We start from the raw sequence: 22,912 nt of genomic DNA on the forward strand, positions 1-22,912 counted from the left end.
CTACTGAACAGATCCTTTCAAACTGATTATAAAGGTGCCAAATCATACACTCGCAAAGTTGACGTGGGAGTGCCACAGGGCTCAGTAATAGCACCACTGCTTTTTAGCATTATGCTGCATGACATATCGACAGTTAAAACACATGGAGCCGAACTGACACTTTATGCGGATGATATCGCTCTATGCAAAGAGTATCAAAACAAAACCTATAAAACAGAACACAAATTCTCTAAAGAGTGGCAAACAGCTATAAATAACATTGCGAATTATATGCGGGAGAATGGCTTCACTCTCTTTGCCGAGAAAACTGTATTTGTTGTCTTTACAAACCGAAAACTGGAAGATCGAGAAAAGATACACTGTTCTCACTAGATAAATCTGTTGTCTCACCCAGAGTCAGCAGGTGAAATATCTGGGCGAACTTTTCACCTCAAATGGACTATGGACTGCTCATTTAAAGTATCTTTTAAGCAAAGCAAATAAAACCATCAACCTTCTTAAAATACTGGCCCAGTTATTCTAACAAACATCACCAGAGCTCTTATAAGATCAAGACTATAATCATATGGACAGGAGGCCTTACTTCTCGTCGGCTGGAAAATGGCTTGATAAGCTACAGTCAGCTGAATGTCGTGCCCTTCGGCTCGCCCTCGGACACCCAAGGCATTCAAAGCAGGCCATTGTATACCACCAAGCAGGATTCCTCCCTCTTGACATATGGCGACGTAAGTGCCGCGCGGATTACAATATTCGAGCCAACACAGTGCAAAACTCAACAAAAGAGGAGCTACAACCGCATTACAACCATGTCCAAAACAAAAAGGCCCACTTTGGCACTGCTTTCACCTCACTGGCTCAATTCAATGCTTCACTCTTTGGCGAAATCAGTGTCAACCCCAATGATGTGGCCCAAAACCCCATATCTCGTGATCCCTCATGGACAAGGCGATGATTCCCTTCTTCTTGGTAGGCTCACTTTCCACAGCATTGATTATTTCTAATTTTCTCTTCAGGAGAGGAGCAATTTGAACACACCAAATGTCGATTTTGGTGCCTGTCTGTTTAGACCTTCCAGACAGTCTGAATCACATCCCCTGCGAGCATTTAAAAAAAAAAAAAAGTAAAAAAAAAAAGTAAATCTAAAATGATTGGTTCTTTTCTGTATCTGAGCAAGATGTGTCAAGGGAGATAAAAAGTCCTTTCTCATAGCCGATGCATTCTTATAAAGGAGGTTTTCTTATCCGCAGAATTAAATGGAAGAAAGAAGGCCTTTGGCAGGGGAAAAAAAAATCCCTTTCTCGTAACCGATGTTTCTTATAAGCGATTTTCTTATAAGTGGGTTCGACTGTAAGAAAAACCATGGTCATAGCAAGCAAAGTATTGATCTTTTTTAAATTCTGTCAACATGCAACGATAATTTAATCAATAAACTGTTTGTGTTGTTACTTTGAGTGCATAAAAGGGCTTGTCCTTGGAATAAAGTAAATGGGAATTTCCGTAGCGAGTCATCCGAAGATATCTTCGGATGGTCAAGGGAGTGAACTGGTAAGAGTTAAAACAGCGGAAAATAATATATCCTATGAGCCATCGTCTGTGCCAAACTTTGCTTCATCTCTCCTCACTGTGTCTTTAGTTTAATTTATGTTCATGGCGTCATTTTCCACTCTCTTCAGACACTTTCGCTGGCCAAGTCTTGGTCTCGGTCAAAGTAGGGGCCCAGAGTCTCTCTCTCTCTTTCTGTCTCTGTCTCTCCCTCCTACTACAGCATATCTGTATACGTGTGTGTTTATAATGGTCCCATAAATAATGTACGCACGCGAGCAGGGGTATGATTGTACATATATTTATATTTATGTTTGTTAGTGTGTTTGCCGAATGGGTGTGTTAATTTTGGTTTGTTTTTGGGTGGATGCGTGCGAGTGTGTGAGAGTGCAGCAAAGTATGTGTTATAAGCTTATCTTTTGACACTCAACTTCAAGAAGGAAAACAATTCATTAAGGTTTTCCAAAAACGGGTACAGCTTCTTTGCTAATACAATGCAATATGATTAACTGTTTTTTAACGCGAGTGTTATAATATGAGGTAGTCGAGTTAAAAAGGAATGATGAGCTCGTTGATAGGTTGGTTTAAGTGTTTAGTCCTTTTAATTGATTGCTGCTAATTGTTACCTTGTTTATCTGTTTAATTTCTAATTCTTTTTTGTTTTTGTTTGCAGAGTTGCCATAAAGCTGACATGAAATTGCTGACCTTTCTCGACGTAAAGTGAACCACACAAAAGAACCAAGTAAAATAGGGCAGCAAAGACAAAGTTCCGTCCAAACTACCATCATGGCTGCTGCGAAAGCAGCCTACTACGAGCAGCAGCATGCTGAAATGGCAGAAAGAGATAAACATGGTAAAACATTGTACTACTTGAGTTGAGGGAGAGAAGAGCATGCAAACCTGGAGGTGGTGTTTGGATTGGGGGGAGAAAAAACGAGGGGCAGACAAAGGAGAGGGAAGAAAGAAAGAGGGATGAAATCATAAAATAAACAGGAAACAAGGTGAGGGTCATGTTAATTGTTATGTCCGAAAAATAGAAATTACTATTTTCTCCAAAATTTTGTAAGAAGTTCTTTGAGATGTGACACACTTCTAGGATTTGAAAATCTCCAGACATGACCTTAGTTCGACTGACCTCTGTCAAATGTTTGGTCCAAAGAAATGGAAAAATACTATTTTCTGTAACAAGCAAGTTCTTCACAACATAGCACACTTCCAGGTGTTGTAATTCTCGGACATGACCTGAGTTTGATTGACCTTGGTCAAATTTTAAGGTCACAACTGTCAATTATAGAGCTAGAGCAGCTGATGATTTATTTTTCACTAGCTGTACCCGTTGTTTTTTTGTTATATTAAAGTTCCGTTATTTCCTGGAACGGTCCTTGATGAATGATTATTTCTTTCCCTTATCATAAAAATATGTGCTTATAACATGTGTTTTATTACACACACACACACACACACACACGCACACATACTGACAAACACATGCACGCCTGCACACATACACACACGCACACATACACACACGCACAAACACGCATGCAACCCCCTCCCTCCCTCCACACATGCTCGCCTGCACACATGCAAACACGCACTCAACCACTTGCACTCTCGTGCTTTGGCATACCAGACAAAGGGAGAGACAGACATAAATAAAAACAAGTCGCGTGAAGCGATATTTACTGTTCAAAAAAAGAAACGCATAGCTTGTAATATTTGGTTAATTTAGTTATATGGCTACAAGGATATCCACCAAACTGCAGAAAATGTTTATCTGGTCGTCGACCTTTCGTCCATTGCCACAAGTGAGCTCTGCACGTGACGCATGCGTTATCAGTGGCTACAATGTCAAAATTGCTCATTTGGCATGACCACTCGTCATGCTTCAGTGTAATCTCGTGAAACTCGGGGAATATTGAGCTCTCACCATGTCTTCCAAAACCCATAAAAACGGATTGTTCGCCACAAAGAAATCAGACGACAATTCAGCGGCGAAAGATGGCCCGATTGAGCAGAGAAGACCGCCAAATTGCATTGGGTCGTTTACAAGCAGGCCAAAGTCAAAGTGCAATCGCCAGGCACTTCCACGTGTCCCAGAGCACCATCAGTAGACTGTGGGTCAGGTTTCAAGCCACTGGCTCCGTTGCTGACTTGCCACGAGCGGGAAGACCAAGGGCGACAACTGCTGCTCACGACCGCTTCATACGGCTCCGCCACCTCCGGAATCGTTTCCTGTCGGCCTCATCTTCTGTCCAGGCTCTCCCCGGGCCACACCGATTATCGGACCAGACCGTGCGGAACCGCCTGCATGAAGCTGGTTTGAGAGCTCACAGACCTCACAGAGGAGCTGTCCTCACCCGCCGCCATCGCCAGAACCGAGTGCAGTGGGGCAACCAGCACCTTCGCTGGACCGTCCGGAATCACTGGAGACACGTGTGGTTCAGCGACGAGTCCTACTTCCTGCTCCAGCGACATGATGGTCGGAGGAGGGTCTACCGGAGAGTAAACGAACGTTACGCGCCCAACTGTGTGGATGAGGCACCCGTTCATGGTGGTGGAGGCGTCATGGTGTGGGGGGCGATCAATACCGCTGGAAGGAGCACCCTGGTGCACGTCCAAGGGCGCATAACTGCCCAGCGATACGTGGAGGAAATTCTGCGCCCACACGCCCTTCCTCTTCTGGCTGACCAGGATGCCATATTCCAGCAGGACAACGCTCGCCCGCACACAGCACGACTCACCACCCAGTTCCTCACCGACCACCATGTCCAGGTGCTTCCCTGGCCATCCATGTCGCCAGACATGAACCCGATAGAACACCTCTGGGATGAATTGGACAGACGTGTGCGCAGGCGAGAAGAAGCGCCGGCAAATCACCGCGATCTATTGCAGGCACTTCAGGAGGAGTGGGACACCATCCCACAGCAAGATATCCGGCATCTGATCCAGTCCATGCCCAGAAGGTGCCGGGCAGTTGTTGCTGCTCAAGGCAGTCACACCCCCTACTGACTTGACAGCCTCGGCACCCAATCGTATTGATTGACTGATTGATTTGAAGATGCAAATGAACTGTGTGTGCATTCAACTGTGTCCATACCAAATTTCAAACAAATAATCTAAATATTGGATTTTCTGTTAATTTTTTCGAAAAATAAAACAAATTTGGCAAGTAGCAACTATGCGTTTCTTTTTTTGAACAGTATATAAAAAACATTTAGTCAAGCTGTCGGCATTAAAGTAACAAATAAACACAATAAAAAAATTAAACAGTCATCGCCGAGACTATATTTAAGATAGTCTCTACTAACCACACCTGAAATTAGAGACGGGTCACGCTCGTCTCCGGGTAGTGTGTAAACGCAATACTTACTTAACCTATTTTCTGTCATTCTGAGCACATTTTTAGGGAAAACATGACATATGTATGTATATTTGAATTCAGGAGAAATTGAGTAATAGGATGCAATCATTTTTAAATCTGTTAGTGAAAATTCGATTTTAATGACAACTTTAATGAGCAAACTAATTAACTAGTTTTTAAGCCTCCAAGCTGAAATGCAATACCATAGTCCGGGCTTCGTCGAAGATTACTTCACCAAATTTTCAACCATTTTGGTTGAAAAATGAGGGCGTGACAGTGCTGCCTCAACTTTTTTGAAAAAATGAAAAAAAGTCTCGGGATATTATACCCACAAACTCTCATGTAAAATTTTATGAAGATTGGTCCAGTAGTTTTCTCTGAATCGCTCTACACACACACACATACATGCACACATACACCACCACCCTCGTCTCGATTCCTCCCGTCTATGTTAAAACATTTAGTCAAAACTTGACTAAATGTAAAAAGAAGCAGCAGACACACAGATAAATAACCATGCAAATACTTTTTCTCTCGTGCTCATTCATACGTAAAAACATACGCATTAATATGCACGTACACGCACACATAAATACACACAATGTCAAACACAGACACGAAAACGCGCGGAGAAGGAAAGATTCTTGGCTAGCCTCGAGTGACTGAGACTAATGTCCAGCTAAAGCTTAGCACTCATGCAAACACGCACACAAACACTCGAGTGGTCTCGTGTGTGCGTGTGTCCTTCGCTGGGCAAAAAACAGCAAGTCCATTTTTGTCAAAAATGAGGTTTTAATGCCATCATATTCATAATGAGCGCACTAGCCCGCATTTTATCTGTAAATTTTGAGTTTCCAGGATGTTTAGTTTCTTAGTTCTGATAAAGTTAAGTAAGTCCATTTGAACAAATTTAAGTTCTTCAAAAACAATGGCAGAACACAGCAACGGACGTAGGTTGTAACCTCGCAATGCGTGTACCGTTTTCCTCTGTGCGTGTGAAAAACTCGAACTTCTGATGGCTGAATATAGTAACTGTGCGTTTCAAAAGCGTCAGTAGAGAGAAAGAAAAGAAAGAATCCATAACATGAATACACACAAAGCATCCATGTATTAACAATTAAATTACATATCTTTACCCAACTCACATATAGCAATTAACCCTAGTTCAGTGCAGGTAACGCTGTACGCGTCCCCTTGGTAACAAGGGAGACCACTCTAAAAAAGAGTGACCAATCCCATAAGGCCAGACCAATAACCGGTCCGACTTCCGTATGCGTGCGCATACACCGCCATTTGTATCATTCTCACTCAGCGTTCCAAGTGAACTGGTCGCTCTCTAAGTACGCTCCGGCTGTTTACAACTTTGCTCCTGAGTCTTCGATTTTGGCTTCTCCCCTTGGTCGCCGCCTAAGCTTTACACCTGTACCTATGCTGTGTGGTGAGATCTTTCTGATTTTGTTGTAACTTTAGCGACGTTTTGTCACTTGTCTGAACTTGTGAAATTTTTCTGTAAAATTTTTTCTGTGAAATTTTTTCGTGAGTTCTTTTGCCATGGCTGAGGCTGCGCTCATAGATAGCGCGAAGAAGCTTAGTTCGAGGCAGGTACCTGATGCTACTCCTACTAAGAAAGGCTCGAAGAAGAATAAGGGTGCAGGAAAGTCCGCGTCTTTATCGTCAGAGCCGTCTTCTGTTAAATCTCCCGTTTTGGCAGATGTACAAGCAGCCTCCGGTCAGACTATTTTATCTTCAGACAAAGGTAGTCTTTCGGGTTTAGCCCATACTGAGTCTGGTACTCCTCTTTGCCCTGGGTTAGCACCCACTGACGTAGCTTCGTTGTTATTGACACTTCGTGCGCAGGTTTCCACTTTAGCGTCAGAATTGTCTTCTACTCGGGAGGAACTGCGTTCACTCCCGGCTGGTGTGTCAGATGCTTTCTCTCTAGCCAAGATCCGGCAATCTCCTTCAGCTTCCGCTTCGACTTCCGCTCAGGCTTCAGCGACAGTGACTCGGGCTGATGTCCACGCTTTGCAGGACGATGGGGCTCACATGGTGTCTCTGCTGAACGTGTCAACTCTTGACAAAGGTATGTCTACACCGCAAGTAGCTAGGTCCTCTAGCGAAAGCGGTGTGCGAGCTCAGGAGGCAGTAAAGCGCTACAATAGCCTTGAAAGTCCCGATGAGCAGCGAAAGGATGTCGGGCTCCGACCCACTCTTTATGAGAATTTCAGGGAGCATCTTCGTCCTCTTCCGCCCGGCGGGCAGGAAGTAGTCGGTCAAGCTGATGCTTGGATGGACCGCGGGTGTCTGTCTGAGGGTCAGCCTCCTGAGTGCGATTTCGAGCAGGAGGGTGTGACTGACGAGGGTGCTGCCTCTGTGGTGGAGGACACCCAACTGAATCTGCCCGCTAGGTTGTCAGCTGCGGTAGCGCTGGCGGCCGAAACGGCGTTCAGGTACTTCCCGGAAGGGGTGGTGACGGACAAGGCTAAGCTTCCGCCACCTCTTTCGGCTTTCAATGATTTCCGGAGTGCGAAGGAGCAAAAATCTCGCTTCCGCTTCCGGGAATCGTCAACTGTTGCCTATGAAATGGCAAGCGTTCTGGGTGGGAGGCGTAAGCCGGCGGTTCCTCTGTTGTCTCAACATGGTGAGGCCCCGGATGACGTTATCCCGTGGCTGGCTAAGCCTGGGGTTCGGGCTGTTTCCGGCGGTCCGAAATTTAAGATGAACCCACAGCCTGTCAATCTCATTGACTCTTTTGCTCTGCCTTCGGGTGTACTTCCGGTTACACCGGAACTCGCTGCGTTGAGAGAAGACGGATACAGTAAAGAAAGGGTGGTTCCTTACACTGAGTCATCTCTGGCAGCCTTGGAGGAGACTGGGAGATCTTTGCTTGAACTCACTTCTGTGTCTGAGTCATTGCAAAGATCACTGTCCAGATCTATTGCCTCATCGCTTGACCCTTTTGAGTTTCGCTTCGACGCGTCTCCGGCGGATGCCACTACTCTTCTGTCTACACTGGCTAGGATAACCAGAGAGCAGATGTCGTTGTCTGCCAGGCTTTATACTCACGCTGTGCACTCCAGGAGATCAGCCTTTCTGGCAGGGTCCAGGTTTAGGGACAACGCTACCATTGAGAGTTTGAAGGTCTCTCCCTTTTCCGAGGGTTCGCTGTTAGGGCAATCCTCTCTTGACGCTCTCCAGAAGGAGACACAGGATGCGCGTGACGTCGCGATCGCTCGCATTGCTTTGCAGGGTTTTCAAAAACCGCAGAGCAAGCCGCAGACGCAGGGTCAACCTTCAGCCAAGCCTCAGACTTCCTCGTCTGGCGGCGGGAAGGCCCAGAAACAATCTTTCTCCTCAAGGGGTAGGGGCCGCGGAGCTCCTTACCCTAAGAGGGGCCAATCGTTTGGTGGTTCCAGGGGGTCGGGGCGCAAGCCTCACCCCCAATGAAACGCCCCCGAACAGCACATCCTGGTAGCCCCCGCGCTTGTTGTTGCGGGCGGCCCGTCCAGGGCCCTCACTTCCTGGCTGCAACTGGTGGGCAGCAAGTGGGTTACTGGGATCGTGCGGTCGGGGTTCCGGCTTCTCTGGTCAGGGCAGAAGGCTCCTCTGGTCAGGATAATTCTGCCCTGCAGGGCGCCAAAGGATTTGGAGGCACGGGACGCTGTCCAAAAGGAGGTCTCGGCTCTTCTGCTCAAGGGAGCTATAGAAGAGGTCTTGGATCCACGGTCTCCGGGGTTTTACGGCAGACTTTTCGTTGTGCCGAAAGCCTCGGGGGCTTGTAGGCCTGTGCTAGATCTTTCTCCCCTGAACAAGTTTCTGCGGGTAATCAAATTTACCATGGAAACTCCAACATCAGTTCGGGAGGCTTTGCGTCCGGGGGATTGGGCGACGTCTGTCGACTTAACAGATGCCTACTTTCACGTCCTCATACATGTCACAGACAGGAAGTGGCTTCGCTTCCCTTGGGGCGGCAAGGCTTACCAGTTCAGGGCTCTGCTGTTCGGCCTGTCGCTAGCCCCCTGGATTTTCACGATGGTTGTCAGACAGCTTTGCGCTCTGTTGAGACAGGAGGGCATCCGTCTCAGAGCTTACCTAGACGATTGGCTAATCCTTCACCAGGACAGGTACCTTTGCGAAGTTCATACTCAGAGGGTCTTAAGCCAGGCTGCGCAACTGGGCTTCTCAGTCAATCTGACAAAATCGGAGTTGGAACCATCCCAGAAGTTTTCCTACTTGGGCATGGAGTTCGACACTCTTCGTTGGTCTGTCCGTCCGTCTCAGAGACGGATCGACAAGCTTCAGAACCAGATTCATTCTCTCTACGGAGAGAATCATGCCAGCGCACGGGTTCTGACTTCGGTTCTGGGTCAGATGGAATCCATGGCTTCTCTTATTCCACTAGGCAGGGTTCACAAGAGGCCTTTTCAGGCCTCCCTGCAGTCAAGGTGGTATCAGACATCCCAGGATTGGAATGTTCCGATCGCACTGGGAACTTGGTTTCAGCAGACCACGAGTGTGTGGCTCCTTCCGGATTTGTTTCTAGGGGTTCCCATTGTTCGCCCACCGCCGGAGAGAGAGCTGTTTACGGACGCATCTCTGACAGGGTGGGGTGCTCATCTGAACGAGCACATGGTTTCAGGGATTTGGGATTGCACTCAGGCCTCCCTGCATATCAACGTGCTGGAGTTGGAGGCTGTTTCCTTGGCTCTTCTAGCGTTCAAGCCTTTTCTGGAGGGCTGTCACGTCCGTCTTCACACCGACAACATGTCTGTCGCGTCATATGTGAACAAACAGGGGGGGGGACACGGTCTCCCAGTCTATCCGACAGCGCATGCCGCATTTTGATGTGGTGTCACGCCCAGCACATTCTGTTGTCAGCAGTGTACTTGAAAGGCAGCCTGAACGTCCTTGCTCCTCTTTGGCCAAGCCAGCACTGGTTTCCCGATCTACTGCGTCTAGCAGTTCGGCCCCCGATCCCCCTCGCCCTGAAAAGAGGAGATCTCGTGCAGCCTCGGTCAGGCGTCCAGCACGAGAATCCACAGGTCTTGAGCCTACACGCGTGGATTCTGTCCGAAGCGCTTTGCGTAGGGCGGGGGCCTCTACCTCTACACTGAAATTTGTTGGCCATGCTCATAGGAAGTCTACCTCTTCAGTTTACTCCTCCCACTGGGCAGCTTGGTCTAGGTGGTGCTCGCTTAATGGGGTTAAGCCCCTTTCACCTAGATCTATTCAAGTAGCCAACCACCTTTCTTGGTTGGCAGATCGGGGAGCTTCTCCCTCTTCTCTTAGGGTTCGGAGGTCCGCGATCTCTTCGACTCTCTCACAACTCGGACACAAGATTTCACTCGGTGGAGTGATCGCCAGCGTTATCAAGGGTGCTTCCCTTTCAGCGGCTCGTTCTAAGTCGCTTCTACCTGCGTGGGATTTATTTTTGGTCTTGTGGTTTTTAGCTTCGGAGGAGTTCGAGCCTATTTTGTCAGCCAGTTTGGCTAGTTTGACGCGCAAGACAGTGTTTTTAACGCTTCTCGCTACCTCAAGGAGAGGTAGTGAGGTGCACTCTTTGTCAGGATTAGATAAAGACATTGCGTTTGAGAAAGATGGTTCCATTTCTCTCAAGTTTATACCCGGCTTCCTCGCGAAGAACCAGAAGCCTGGTCAAATTTCTCCCATCTTGCACATCCCACCCTTGAGCAAGATTTTGGCTCCTGGAGATCCCGACATTTTGAATTGTCCCGTGAGAGCTCTCAGTTGCTACCTGTCTCGAACACGGCTTCTTAGATCAGAAAGTCAAAAACTACTTTTCATATCTCTAAACACTAATAGGTGTAAGGATATCGCAAAGGTGACTCTAACCAAATGGATCTCCACTTTGATCAAGCAAGCATACGCCTGATGGTAGTTGCAATCTGGTGATGTTAGGGCAGTCTTGCCTCTCACCTCTGCTAGGACGCATGAGGCAAGGGCCTGGGCGTCCTCCCTGGCAGTTCTCCGGTCTGGCAGACTAGCCGAAGTACTGGAAGCTGCATACTGGCGCTCCGTGGATGTCTTTGTCAATTTTTACCTCAGATATGTCGCTTCATTGAGGCAGGACGGCAGCTCTGCGCTACCTGCATTGGTAGCCGCAGGTCAAGTCCTACGTGCTTAAATTTTGGTAAGTACCCACCACCTATAGTAGCAATCTGCTATATGTGAGTTGGGTAAAGATATGTAATTTAATCCAAAATTTTAGTAATAAATTTTCATTTAATTAATATACTTACCCAACTCACATCGTTTAAACCCTCCCGCCTCCCCGCTGTGGTAGTATTGGGGTCTAAAAAAGTAGTGAGTTGGGCTTCGTTCGAATGATACAAATGGCGGTGTATGCGCACGCATACGGAAGTCGGACCGGTTATTGGTCTGGCCTTATGGGATTGGTCACTCTTTTTTAGAGTGGTCTCCCTTGTTACCAAGGGGACGCGTACAGCGTTACCAGCACTGAACTAGGGTTCTGGATCTGGATCTGGATAACCCGCCTGGGTTGGTGGTTGGCGGGTGCGCCACAGAAGCCGACGACGACTATCAACGTGACGTTTTTTGGGTGTGCGCATCTAAAAGAGTCTTAAAAGTTCACTGTACACAAGGTGGATATAGTGTACAACTCCAGCTGGTCTTCTTGCTGCTGTACTTGCGGTTTTAGTCCGTTTGCCCTAGAATGTAGGCTTTTCAAGCACAGTTAAAAAATGCTATGTTACAATGTTAAAAACTGGATAAAAACTACTGAGGCTCTCACACTGGTTTCTGCCCCCCTAACGCCGATGAGAAGGCGCTGGGCGTGGTCAAGGTGACGGTGGCTTCGCTCAAATTGTGGTTAATTGCTATATGTGAGTTGGGTAAGTATATTAATTAAATGAAAATTTATTACTAAAATGTTGGATTATACACATACATGCGCAGGCGCACGTACATGCAAAAACGCCAAATATTCGATTAATGTAGCCTATTTTGATGTGGGCTGGCATTTTTTACTTGAATCTGTCGCACGGAAAAGCATACAGAACACAGCAAGTCCCCTTTGCTGTGATCTTCCGATGTTTTTAACAAACCCGAGTCTTAACAAAACCTAGGCAGAACACAGCAAGTCCCCTTTGCTGTGATCTGCCGTTGTTTTTAACAAACCTGAGTCTCAAGAAGACCTGGGCAGAACACAGTAATTAAGTCCACTAATTTGCTCATAGGTTTTTAATTGAACCACCATTTTTGAAAGAAACTAAAGCAAGAAATGCAGAATGCATGCAGACGCTTACTTGCAGTAAAACTTTAATCGAGAATGCCTTTGTTTTAAATATATATAAGTGATGTATATTTTGAGAGCTACTGTTGACTCGGTTCCCGAGCCACTCCGAATTTTGAACGGGTCCATATCACAGCAGAGGGGGAACTCATGTGCTCCAATCTTATAATGAGCAAGTACAAAATGCTGCGGAAAAAAATAGAAGTATAGACATTATTCAGTGATATGCCCCGGAAAACCCCGTTTTGCCGCAGCATTTCTGTTTTTCCGGGGAATAACTGAACAAAGTCATCAACCGCTAAGGATAACCAAAATCCCAGCATCGGGGCACTATATGTGGCATGCTATATTTTGCCCAATGATGGCATGCCCTAATTAGCCCAGTTATGACATGCCAGAAGGTATTGTGGCCAATAAAATGCAAGAACTGGCCCAACATTGGCTTGATACAACGAATAATGTAACAAAAACGAATAATGTAACAATTGTTACATTATTACATTATTCGTGGCCGCCCCCGAATAATGTAACAATTGTTACATTATTCGGGGGTAGCCCTTTTCTCAACTTAGAAAAAGTTAGACTTAGATTAGAAAAAGTGTAAAATAGCTCATAATACAGTCTCGGGTGGACCGGCACGGTTGGCCTAGTGGTAAGGCGTCCGTCCCGTGATCGGGAGGTCGTGGGTTCGAACCCCGGCCGGGTCATACCTAAGACTTTAAAATTGGCAATCTAGTGGCTGCTCCGCCTGGCGTCTGGCATTATGGGGTTAGTGCTAGGACTGGTTGGTCCGGTGTCAGAATAATGTGACTGGGTGAGACATGAAGCCTGTGCTGCGACTTCTGTCTTGTATGTGGCGCACGTTATATGTCAAAGCAGCACCGCCCTGATATGGCCCTTCGTGGTCGGCTGGGCGTTAAGCAAACAAACAAACAAACAAACAAACAGTCTCGGGGTAGGGTTAGCATCCACTCTCAAAAATCACATGTCACTCACATGGCATGCACGCTTTTTGCAGAATCAGTGACGCCACTCGCACACATGCACAGACAGATAGACACACGCCGTTATACTCTGATTCTACCCCCCTCCCCGCGATTTGTAAAATGTTTTACAAATCACGTAAATGCGCCCGATATTTAACTCGTCATCTCCAAAGTGAAGGGATCTATTGAGGAAAAAAAATGTCATTACTTTTTTGTCCCATCGCTTGGAAATTCGGGTCGCTTCCTCCCAGTGGAAAGCTAGCAGTAACAGAGTCGCGCTACCCCAAAGTCAAGGGATCTATTAGTCCCGTTTCGCCCTTATCCCATTTCACCCCCATCCCATTTCGCGACATTTCATAGGCCAAGTGTCATTTTACCACCATATCATGTACCACTAGCTCCACATCCCATTTTGGCTCAATCCCGTTTTGCCGTTAGTCCATTTCGCCCCCATCCCATTTTCGCGACATTTTACAGGCCAAGTGTCATTTTACCACCATGTCATGTACCATTAGCTCCACATCCCATTTTGGGCGCAATCCCGTTTCGCCGTTATCCCATTTCGCCCCCATCCCATTTTTGCGACATATCACAGGTCAAGTGTCATTTTACTACCGTGTCATACCACTAGCGCCACATTCCATTTTGTCGCCATGCCGTTTTGCCGTCATCCCATTTCGCCGCCATCCCTATTTCGCGACATTTTGGATTGTGGCAAAAATGGGATTTCGCGTAAACGGAATGTCTTCCTAGTTGAATAACGCAGTATAGTAGTATAGTGAGGCTTGGCAAGAAGAATAAATCAAAAATGGGATGGCGGCCAAATGGGATGGTATCAAAATGGGATGTCGCGCTATTGTTATGACACGGCATATAATGCAATGCATTTCCAAAAATATGATATTTGTTTTTCCTCCGATTAGAGAAAAATATTTCTTATATCCGGAGTCTCCCGATAAGAAAAACCTCGAATGTAAGAAAGCAAAAATAATTTCTCCTGGACACTCTTATAAACCCTATGTTCTTGACCTCACTGGGTGAAGGGTCATTCGCATCATTACGCACGAACTTGTGTGCATCACAATAATTATCAGTCTAGTGTTTCCTAGTGAATTATATTTACAGAGAAAATCTCGATAGCAATTTCAAGGAAAAGCTACATCCGCCCCGAATAATGTAACAATTGTTACATTATTCGTTTTTGTTACATTATTCGTTGTATCATTGGCTTACCATTTTTAGCCGAATTCTGCCAGAAATGGGCCATTGCCGGATTTTTATTGGCATTTGTAATTTGTTCTTGTTTGTTTTGAAAACCAAGACTTTTTACGAGACAATGCTTGTGATAGTCGTCAAAACACAGTTCTTTTGCCACTAGCTTGAAGTCATGCAATGCCAATCACACTTCGTTTTCTGTTTCTGCAATTGAGAAGCGTGTACCAGAGGGCTGTTTTCAATGCTTTGCATTCAAGGAATTTCCAAAGCACCTTTGTCGATTGCTATGTAAAATTAAGCCATGGTATTGTCCGTTTGCGTTACCTGAGACATGGTTTTTCGAAAATATCTCGCGATCTACACATATTTTGCAATATGAATATATAAGAGCATGATAAGTACGTCAAAAGTATACCTAATTTTATATAATAATAATAATAATAATGGACATTTATTAATCGCCGTTTCTCACAAGAGCTCACGGCGATTTACATATTAGTTTCTGCCGTGTGAGATGGAATTTTTACACAATATATCACGCATATCCATTTACTTCAATTGTTACTTTGCTCTGGTTAATTATTTCTTCATAAAGACTACTTAAAATGACTAAAATGTTTCCCCCTTACCACTGCCTCTACACACATGCAGGTCTTTTTTTTTTTTACCTGTGCCGTATTACCATTCTCGTGTATCTCGTGCTGACATTTTACATGTCACACTAACTCCGAAGCTTTCTAAGGGTTTGCACACCTGGACCGTTAAAGATGTACGTTACCCGAAGTGAAAAAGATGATTGTGAATGTGCATAAGATGGTGCAGTGGGAAGCTAAAAGACAATGGCCCGCACATATCAGTGGAATAATGTTGCAAAAAGAGCTTGCCACATACCTGGCATTTCAAAAGCCACATCATTTAGAGCAGTGGCTGTTGACAAGAAAAGAAATGGATTGCCGTCGAACAGGGAGCAACGAGGGGCCAGTAAAAGACCCTCGCTAATTGACTAATGTTTGACCAGTCAGTGGTTATTAAAGAGCGGTACTGATGCTGATTAAAGAAAACAAAACTGTTACATTGAATATTCTTCAAAACGCTTTAAAAGTAAACAATGACATGGATATTTTTTAATTTTTGCTGTGGAAAACACTCCATCGCCTTGGTTTCTGCTATGGTCGTGTGGACAGGAACAAAATGGGTGTATATGAAAGGCCCGACATCGTGCAAAAACCATTGCAAAGCAGCGATTAGCAAACAAAAACAGTGTGTGTGTGTGTGTGGGTGTGTGTTCTCCATCTGTCAGTTTTTATAACAGTCAGCCAGTATATGTCTCTGACTTTCTGTATCTATTTGCATGTACTTGTGAGCGCTTGTGTAGATGTGTGCACACACACACACACACATCACCACCGCCACCAGCATCACACACACACAATCTCTCTCTCTCTCTTTCTGTCTCTTTCTTACAAACGTTGGAACAACATATACTGTTCAAAAAAAGAAACGCATAGCTTGTAATATTTGGTTAATTTAGTTATATGGCTACAAGGATATCCACCAAACTGCAAAAAATGTTTATCTGGTCGTCGACCTTTCGTCCATTGCCACAAGTGAGCTCTGCACGTGACGCATGCGTTATCAGTGGCTACAATGTCAAAATTGCTCATTTGGCATGACCACTCGTCATGCTTCAGTGTAATCTCGTGAAACTCGGGGAATATTGAGCTCTCACCATGTCTTCCAAAACCCATAAAAGCGGATTGTTCGCCACAAAGAAATCAGACGACAATTCAGCGACGAAAGATGGCCCGATTGAGCAGAGAAGACCGCCAAATTGCATTGGGTCGTTTACAAGCAGGCCAAAGTCAAAGTGCAATCGCCAGGCACTTCCACGTGTCCCAGAGCACCATCAGTAGACTGTGGGTCAGGTTTCAAGCCACTGGCTCCGTTGCTGACTTGCCACGAGCGGGAAGACCAAGGGCGACAACTGCTGCTCACGACCGCTTCATACGGCTCCGCCACCTCCGGAATCGTTTCCTGTCGGCCTCATCTTCTGTCCAGGCTCTCCCCGGGCCACACCGATTATCGGACCAGACCGTGCGGAACCGCCTGCATGAAGCTGGTTTGAGAGCTCGCAGACCTCACAGAGGAGCTGTCCTCACCCGCTGCCATCGCCAGAACCGAGTGCAGTGGGGCAACCAGCACCTTCGCTGGACCGTCCGGAATCACTGGAGACACGTGTGGTTCAGCGACGAGTCCTACTTCCTGCTCCAGCGACATGATGGTCGGAGGAGGGTCTACCGGAGAGTAAACGAACGTTACGCGCCCAACTGTGTGGATGAGGCACCCGTTCATGGTGGTGGAGGCGTCATGGTGTGGGGGGCGATCAATACCGCTGGAAGGAGCACCCTGGTGCACGTCCAAGGGCGCATAACTGCCCAGCGATACGTGGAGGAAATTCTGCGCCCACACGCCCTTCCTCTTCTGGCTGACCAGGATGCCATATTCCAGCAGGACAACGCTCGCCCGCACACAGCACGACTCACCACCCAGTTCCTCACCGACCACCATGTCCAGGTGCTTCCCTGGCCATCCATGTCGCCAGACATGAACCCGATAGAACACCTCTGGGATGAATTGGACAGACGTGTGCGCAGGCGAGAAGAAGCGCCGGCAAATCACCGCGATCTATTGCAGGCACTTCAGGAGGAGTGGGACACCATCCCACAGCAAGATATCCGGCATCTGATCCAGTCCATGCCCAGAAGGTGCCGGGCAGTTGTTGCTGCTCAAGGCAGTCACACCCCCTACTGACTTGACAGCCTCGGCACCCAATCGTATTGATTGACTGATTGATTTGAAGATGCAAATGAACTGTGTGTGCATTCAACTGTGTCCATACCAAATTTCAAACAAATAATCTAAATATTGGATTTTCTGTTAATTTTTTCGAAAAATAAAACAAATTTGGCAAGTAGCAACTATGCGTTTCTTTTTTTGAACAGTATAGTACACGTCTACTAGACATCAGGAAATGCCTTTTAAGATGTTTACCTACGGGGTGTATCTGGTGCCTGGCAGTTCAGATCTTTCGGTCTGCCAGCCATTGTAGCTGCAGGCTAGATACTTGCAAGATGTTACCTTGGTTCAGGAGGCCGGAATCTTTTATGATATCACTTAACACAGCAAGGTGTAAGGATATTGTGAAATTAATTTGAACCTAGATATTCTCCAGGTTGATCAGACAGGTGTTTACCTGCTGATAAACGCAGTCTGGGGATGTTAGGACAGTTTTGCCTCTCTCTGTAGCTGAGACGTATGAGGCAAGGGCATGGGCCTCCTCTTTGACAGTCCTCCGGTCGGGTCCTTTAGGCTGAAGACTGGAGTAGGCTTACTGGCGGTCTGAGGTGGTTTTAGAAACTTCTTCCTCAGAGGTGTCTTGGGACAGGACGGCAGTTCCGCGCTATCTGTTATGGTAGCCGCGGGACAGGTCCTAATATCATAATTCCACTAGATTCCCACTCTGCTTTGCCCTCTTTGGCGGCTGCAGGGCAGTTTCTGGTGGATTGATCTGGTGAGTACCCTCCTCCTATGATAGCAATCTGCTATATGTGAGTTGGGTAAGATATGTAATTTAATCAAAAATTTTAGTAATAAATTTTCATTTGATTAATATACTTACCCAACTCACATCGTTTATTCCCTCCCGCCTCCCCGCTGTGGGGGTATGGGGTCTAAAAAAGAAGTGAGTTGGGCTTCGTTTTGGAATGATAAGATGGCGGTGTATGCGTGCGCATACGGAAGTCAGACTGGTGGTTAGTCTGGCATTATGGGATAGGGCACTCTCTTTTTTAGAGTGGTCTCCCTTGGTTACCAAGGGGACGCGTACAGCGTAACCAGCACTGAACTGGGGTTAATTGCTATATGTGAGTTGGGTAAGTATATTAATCAAATGAAAATTTATTACTAAAATTTTTGATTATAAGAAATTGTACTCTTTGCGAGACCGGCACGGTTGGTATAGTGGTAAGGTGTCCGCCCCGTGATCGGGAGGTCGTGGGTTCGAACCCCGGCCGGGTCATACCTAAGACTTTAAAATTGACAATCTAGTGGCTGCTCCGCCTGGCGTCTGGCATTATGGGGTTAGTGCTAGGACTGGTTGGTCCAGTGTCAGAATAATGTGACTGGGTGAGACATGAAGCCTGTGCTGCGACTTCTGTCTTGTGTGTGGCGTACGTTATATGTCAAAGCAGCACCGCCCTGATATGGCCCTTCGTGGTCGGCTGGGCGTTAAGCAAACAAACAAACAAGCTCTTTGCGAGCATGTGTGGGTACGAGAGAGAGTAAGTGAGAGAGAGAGAGAGAGAGTGTGTGTGTGTTTGCGCCTTTTTACATTTAGTCAAGTTTTGACTAAATGTTTTAACATAGAGGGGGAATCGAGACGAGGGTCGTGGTGTATGTGTGTGTCTGTGCGTGTGTGTGTGTAGAGCGATTGAGACCAAACTACTGGACCGATCTTTATGAAATTTTACATGAGAGTTCCTGGGAATGATATCCCCGGACGTTTTTTTCTTTTTTTCGATAAATACCTTTGATGACGTCATATCCGGCTTTTTGTAAAAGTTGAGGCGGCACTGTCACACCCTCATTTTTCAATCAAATTGATTGAAATTTTGGCCAAGCAATCTTCGACGAAGGCCGGACTTCGGTATTGCATTTCAGCTTGGTGGCTTAAAAATTAATTAATGACTTTGGTCATTAAAAATCTGAAAATTGTAAAAAAATAAATTTTTTTATAAAACGATCCAAATTTACGTTTTTCTTTACGTATTCTTCATCATTTTCTGATTCCAAAAACATATAAATATGTTATATTTGGATTAAAAACAAGCTCTGAAAATTAAAAATATAAAAATTATGATCAAAATTAAATTTTTGAAATCAATTTAAAAACACTTTCATCTTATTCCTTGTCGGTTCCTGATTCCAAAAACATATAGATATGATATGTTTGGATTAAAAACACGCTCAGAAGTTAAAACGAAGAGAGGTACAGAAAAGTGTGCTATCCTTCTCAGCGCAACTACTACCCCGCTCTTCTTGTCAATTTCACTGCCTTTGCCACGAGCGGTGGACTGACGATGCTACGAGTATACGGTCTTGCTGAAAAATTGCATTGCGTTCAGTTTCATTCTGTGAGCTCGACAGCTTCACTAAATGTTGTATTTTCGCCTTACGCGACTCGTTTTTCATGTGATTGGGTCTGTTTTGTCCCTGTTTGTCCAAAGGACAGCTCCATATGCATAGAAACCATACTAATTTTAACCAAATAAATGTTATCTTGTAAATGTTGACATTGAGTATGTGTCTGTGCACACCATGCCAGGACTATATGATTGGTGCAAGTGTCTGACTGCTCAACTGGATATGCATGCAGCGTCTATAGGCCTCGATCAGTTCCTGAGAGAAACACACGAGAACTGTCCCAGACAAAGTAAGTTTTGCAGGTTATTCAATAATGGATGAAAATGATCGAAACAAGATGAACATTTCCAACAAGCATGTCCTGATAACAGCGTATGGCTGCATACAAAGTGGAAAAACAGCTTTAATGCTCATGGGAGTTGCAACTAATGAGCACAGAAGAAGAAGAATGTATATATTTTTAAGATGATCCCGGCTGAGCCTTAAAATAATATTGTTGCTCGTTGTTTCAGTTGCCTCATACAACTGCTTTGATTCAAAAAGGGTGTGTGTGTGTGTGTATACATGTATGTGTGTGCATGCGTGTGTGTGTGTGTCTGTGATCTGGCATTCAGTCACAGATCAGAATTATGAATAATAATCTACAAAACTCGATTTTTTTCATGTTTCAGAAGCTGCAGAGTTGCAGAAGGACATCGAGTTTTAATCACTCCCTGGCCTCACAAACAGACTGACTGTAGGCTCCGACGTCAGAACAAAGAAAAGAAGCGTCATGTCAGTGTACAGATGCGAGAAGAGAAATTGACAGAATCAAAGACAGTCCTGTGGAAGTTTACTGAGAAGAGCAGAACACACATTCCTGTTTTTGGTTATCATGTTTCAATTGTGAAATTCCGGACGCCTGTTCAAATAGAATAAAACATTGAGCAACTCAAAACAAATCGTACTTTTCTGTAATGCTTCGGGAATGAGTCATTGCTGTTATAAAAATATCAATCTAATCAAAAGCTTTCATTTTATTTTAGAGTCTGTATGACAGTATTGTTGCTGTGCCCGCTATAAATGCGTTTGATGATCATATTCTGCCAATACCACTGCCTGTGCTTGCCAAGTAGTTACACGACTATGTGATCAGCATTCATCTTGCCCTGTACTGATGGATTTGAAAAGGATTGATAATAGTACATCAGTATAGCATGACTTAATGACCTTTGCTTTATTTGCACACTTCTTGCTGCCGGCATGGGTTAAACAAAGTCCGTAGGTGTGCTGTAGCTTTTCATTATTATCATTATAGTCCTGGTAATAATGAATGATCATCCCGCAGTGGGGCACTGCGGTTATGAAATTAAAGGCCCCTCCTGTTTTTGGAACCGCAGGAGCTTTCTAGTTTGCTGTTAGGTAGATTTTTGGTTCCTCTTTCCTGTCATGCTCTCTTTTTCTTCATGAATTCTTTTCCTTTTTCTGCCTTCTTGCTCATTCACCTGTATTTTTTCCAAAAATCTCTTCTCTTGCCGCTTGTCTCGCGATTCATGTATAGTTTAATCTGTTAGTGTTCTGATGTAAGTCCAGCAGTAGATAGGTTAAGCCTATTTTAACACACTGGAAACTGGTAATCTTCCAGTAGGTATTAATTTAGTTTTACTAAAGCCTGCTGGGACACAAGTAATGGGTTAGTGCATTTGTAAACAGGAATCGCTTGACAAGTGGCCCCCTTCATCCCCCCCTTCCTCGTCCTGATATGGCTCTGCGTAGTCGGCTGGACGTTAAGCAACAAATAAACAAACAAACAAACAAACAATGAATGATCAATCTCTTTTTTCTTACTGTTTATTTTTTTTCCTTTCTTTTGGCATCAGTCTTCGAGTTGTTCTTCAGTCCGGATTTGGTATCAGTAGCGAAAGTAGAAAGAGCCTGGTCGCAGCCCGAATTAAACGTCAAAAGAACATCTGATAGGAGCCTTGTTCTCGTTTCATTACAAAATAGCGGCGTTTTTGCAGACGACAGAAGTTCTTGCATCTGCATGCATTGTTTATATAGCTTTGAAACTCGATACTACAACCGAAAGTTGTTTTGCCTTTCACCAGAATTTTCACCAGCCAACCGGGCAAGCTGCTAGATGGTTTCTACTAGCCTGGCGAATTTTTACTCGCTCCTGGCGATCAGGTGGACGATTTGGCCATTCTTAATTGTGACAGTAAACGTAGAGAGCTGTATGCTCACCCACATAGTCTCAAACCAAATGGGGGGTTCTGGTGAGGTTATGCCCCTTCTTTCTTTCAGCTGGTAACAGGCGGAACCTCGCGGCAAGATCACACGAGAAAGGAAAAAACCGTGCATTGGTCCCAAATAGCATGTCGCTTTGGTAACAGTTCGTGTGTAAGTCGTGCATTTTATACGGTAAAAAGACAATGGTAACAGGCAGAACCTCGTGGCAAGATCACAGGAGTTGTCTCGCGTTATCACCCCAGAAGCACTCATTGGAAAGCCATAGCATCATTATTATCATCCTCATCTCATCAACCATCCAAAAATAAAGTTGAAACGGTCAGCTGAAACCAAAACTGACTGCCTGCGGTTGTATAAGACAGGTGGTTGACGAGTCGCATTATACTTGTTCGAGTGTAAATATCGGACTCTATAGCTATGCTGAAAACACAATAGCGTTTATATTGCTATTCTGACATAATATTCTGTGTTGACAACATCTTTTTGTCAGCGACAACTACCTGCATGGTCCATATTGGCTGTTGCAGACGACTTTTCAGTGCGCATAGCCCTTGTGCATGTACCAACAGAAATCACTGAACATTGAAAAACCCACGTACCTGTATCATGGAAAAGTCACAAAATAACCAGATGCAGATGTTTGGCATTATGTCAAATTGCCAGATTTCATATGACGTCTTGTAGCATGCTTGCATACGTATAATTCTGTTTGTTGTTTGAAAGTCTGACTTCTGCTGAGGATGGTGCTTTTGCGAAAGGTGACTGCTGTAAATCTGTGGACTTTTCGATTGAGACTTGATGTAATCCTGACATGCCATGGGACCTTCCGATCAAACACTTTGTTGGATGCCCAAATCTTAATAAACATCCTTTCATTTTACAACCAATTTTGATCGACATTTTGAATGTCATAACTTGGAGGTTTTACTGTAGTATTAAAGCTAGTATATAACTTGGAGCATGTCATCAAGAGGTTTTTTTATTTGAGGAAATTACTTTATTGATGACTGACAGGGGGACATTTTCATGAAGGATTGACACAACACTCTCAAGTGTGTGTGTGTGTGTGTGTCACGCCTTGATGTATAGCTTGGTGTGTGC

General features: G+C 45.1%; 2 protein-coding genes across 7 annotated transcripts in view; one reads left to right on the plus strand and one right to left on the minus strand.

Annotated features, from left to right (window-relative positions):
* Positions 1-17,385, minus strand: part of LOC138975798 (uncharacterized) — a 270,784-nt gene extending 253,399 nt beyond the window's left edge. Inside the window, exon 1 of the mRNA XM_070348551.1 lies at positions 15,860-17,385. Coding sequence (XP_070204652.1) covers positions 16,460-16,948 — 489 coding nt within the window. The 5' untranslated portion in view covers positions 16,949-17,385 and the 3' untranslated portion in view covers positions 15,860-16,459. The remainder of the gene's footprint in view (positions 1-15,859) is intronic.
* LOC138975742 (tripartite motif-containing protein 2-like) overlaps positions 1-22,912 on the plus strand; it is a 58,570-nt gene that overhangs the window by 31,443 nt on the left and 4,215 nt on the right. For 5 of the 6 annotated variants that reach the window (XM_070348499.1, XM_070348493.1, XM_070348514.1 and 2 more), the window contains exon 2: positions 2,216-2,395. In XM_070348499.1, the coding sequence (XP_070204600.1) occupies positions 2,329-2,395 (67 nt within the window). In that variant the 5' untranslated portion in view covers positions 2,216-2,328. Of the gene's footprint in view, positions 1-2,215; positions 2,396-19,763; positions 19,872-20,253; positions 22,885-22,912 lie in introns of those variants that run through there. The other variant, XR_011458747.1, reaches the window with a different exon arrangement.

The sequence above is a fragment of the Littorina saxatilis genome, linkage group LG1, assembly GCF_037325665.1.
Source record: "Littorina saxatilis isolate snail1 linkage group LG1, US_GU_Lsax_2.0, whole genome shotgun sequence".
In the NCBI taxonomy this organism is placed as follows: Eukaryota; Metazoa; Mollusca; class Gastropoda; order Littorinimorpha; family Littorinidae; genus Littorina; species Littorina saxatilis.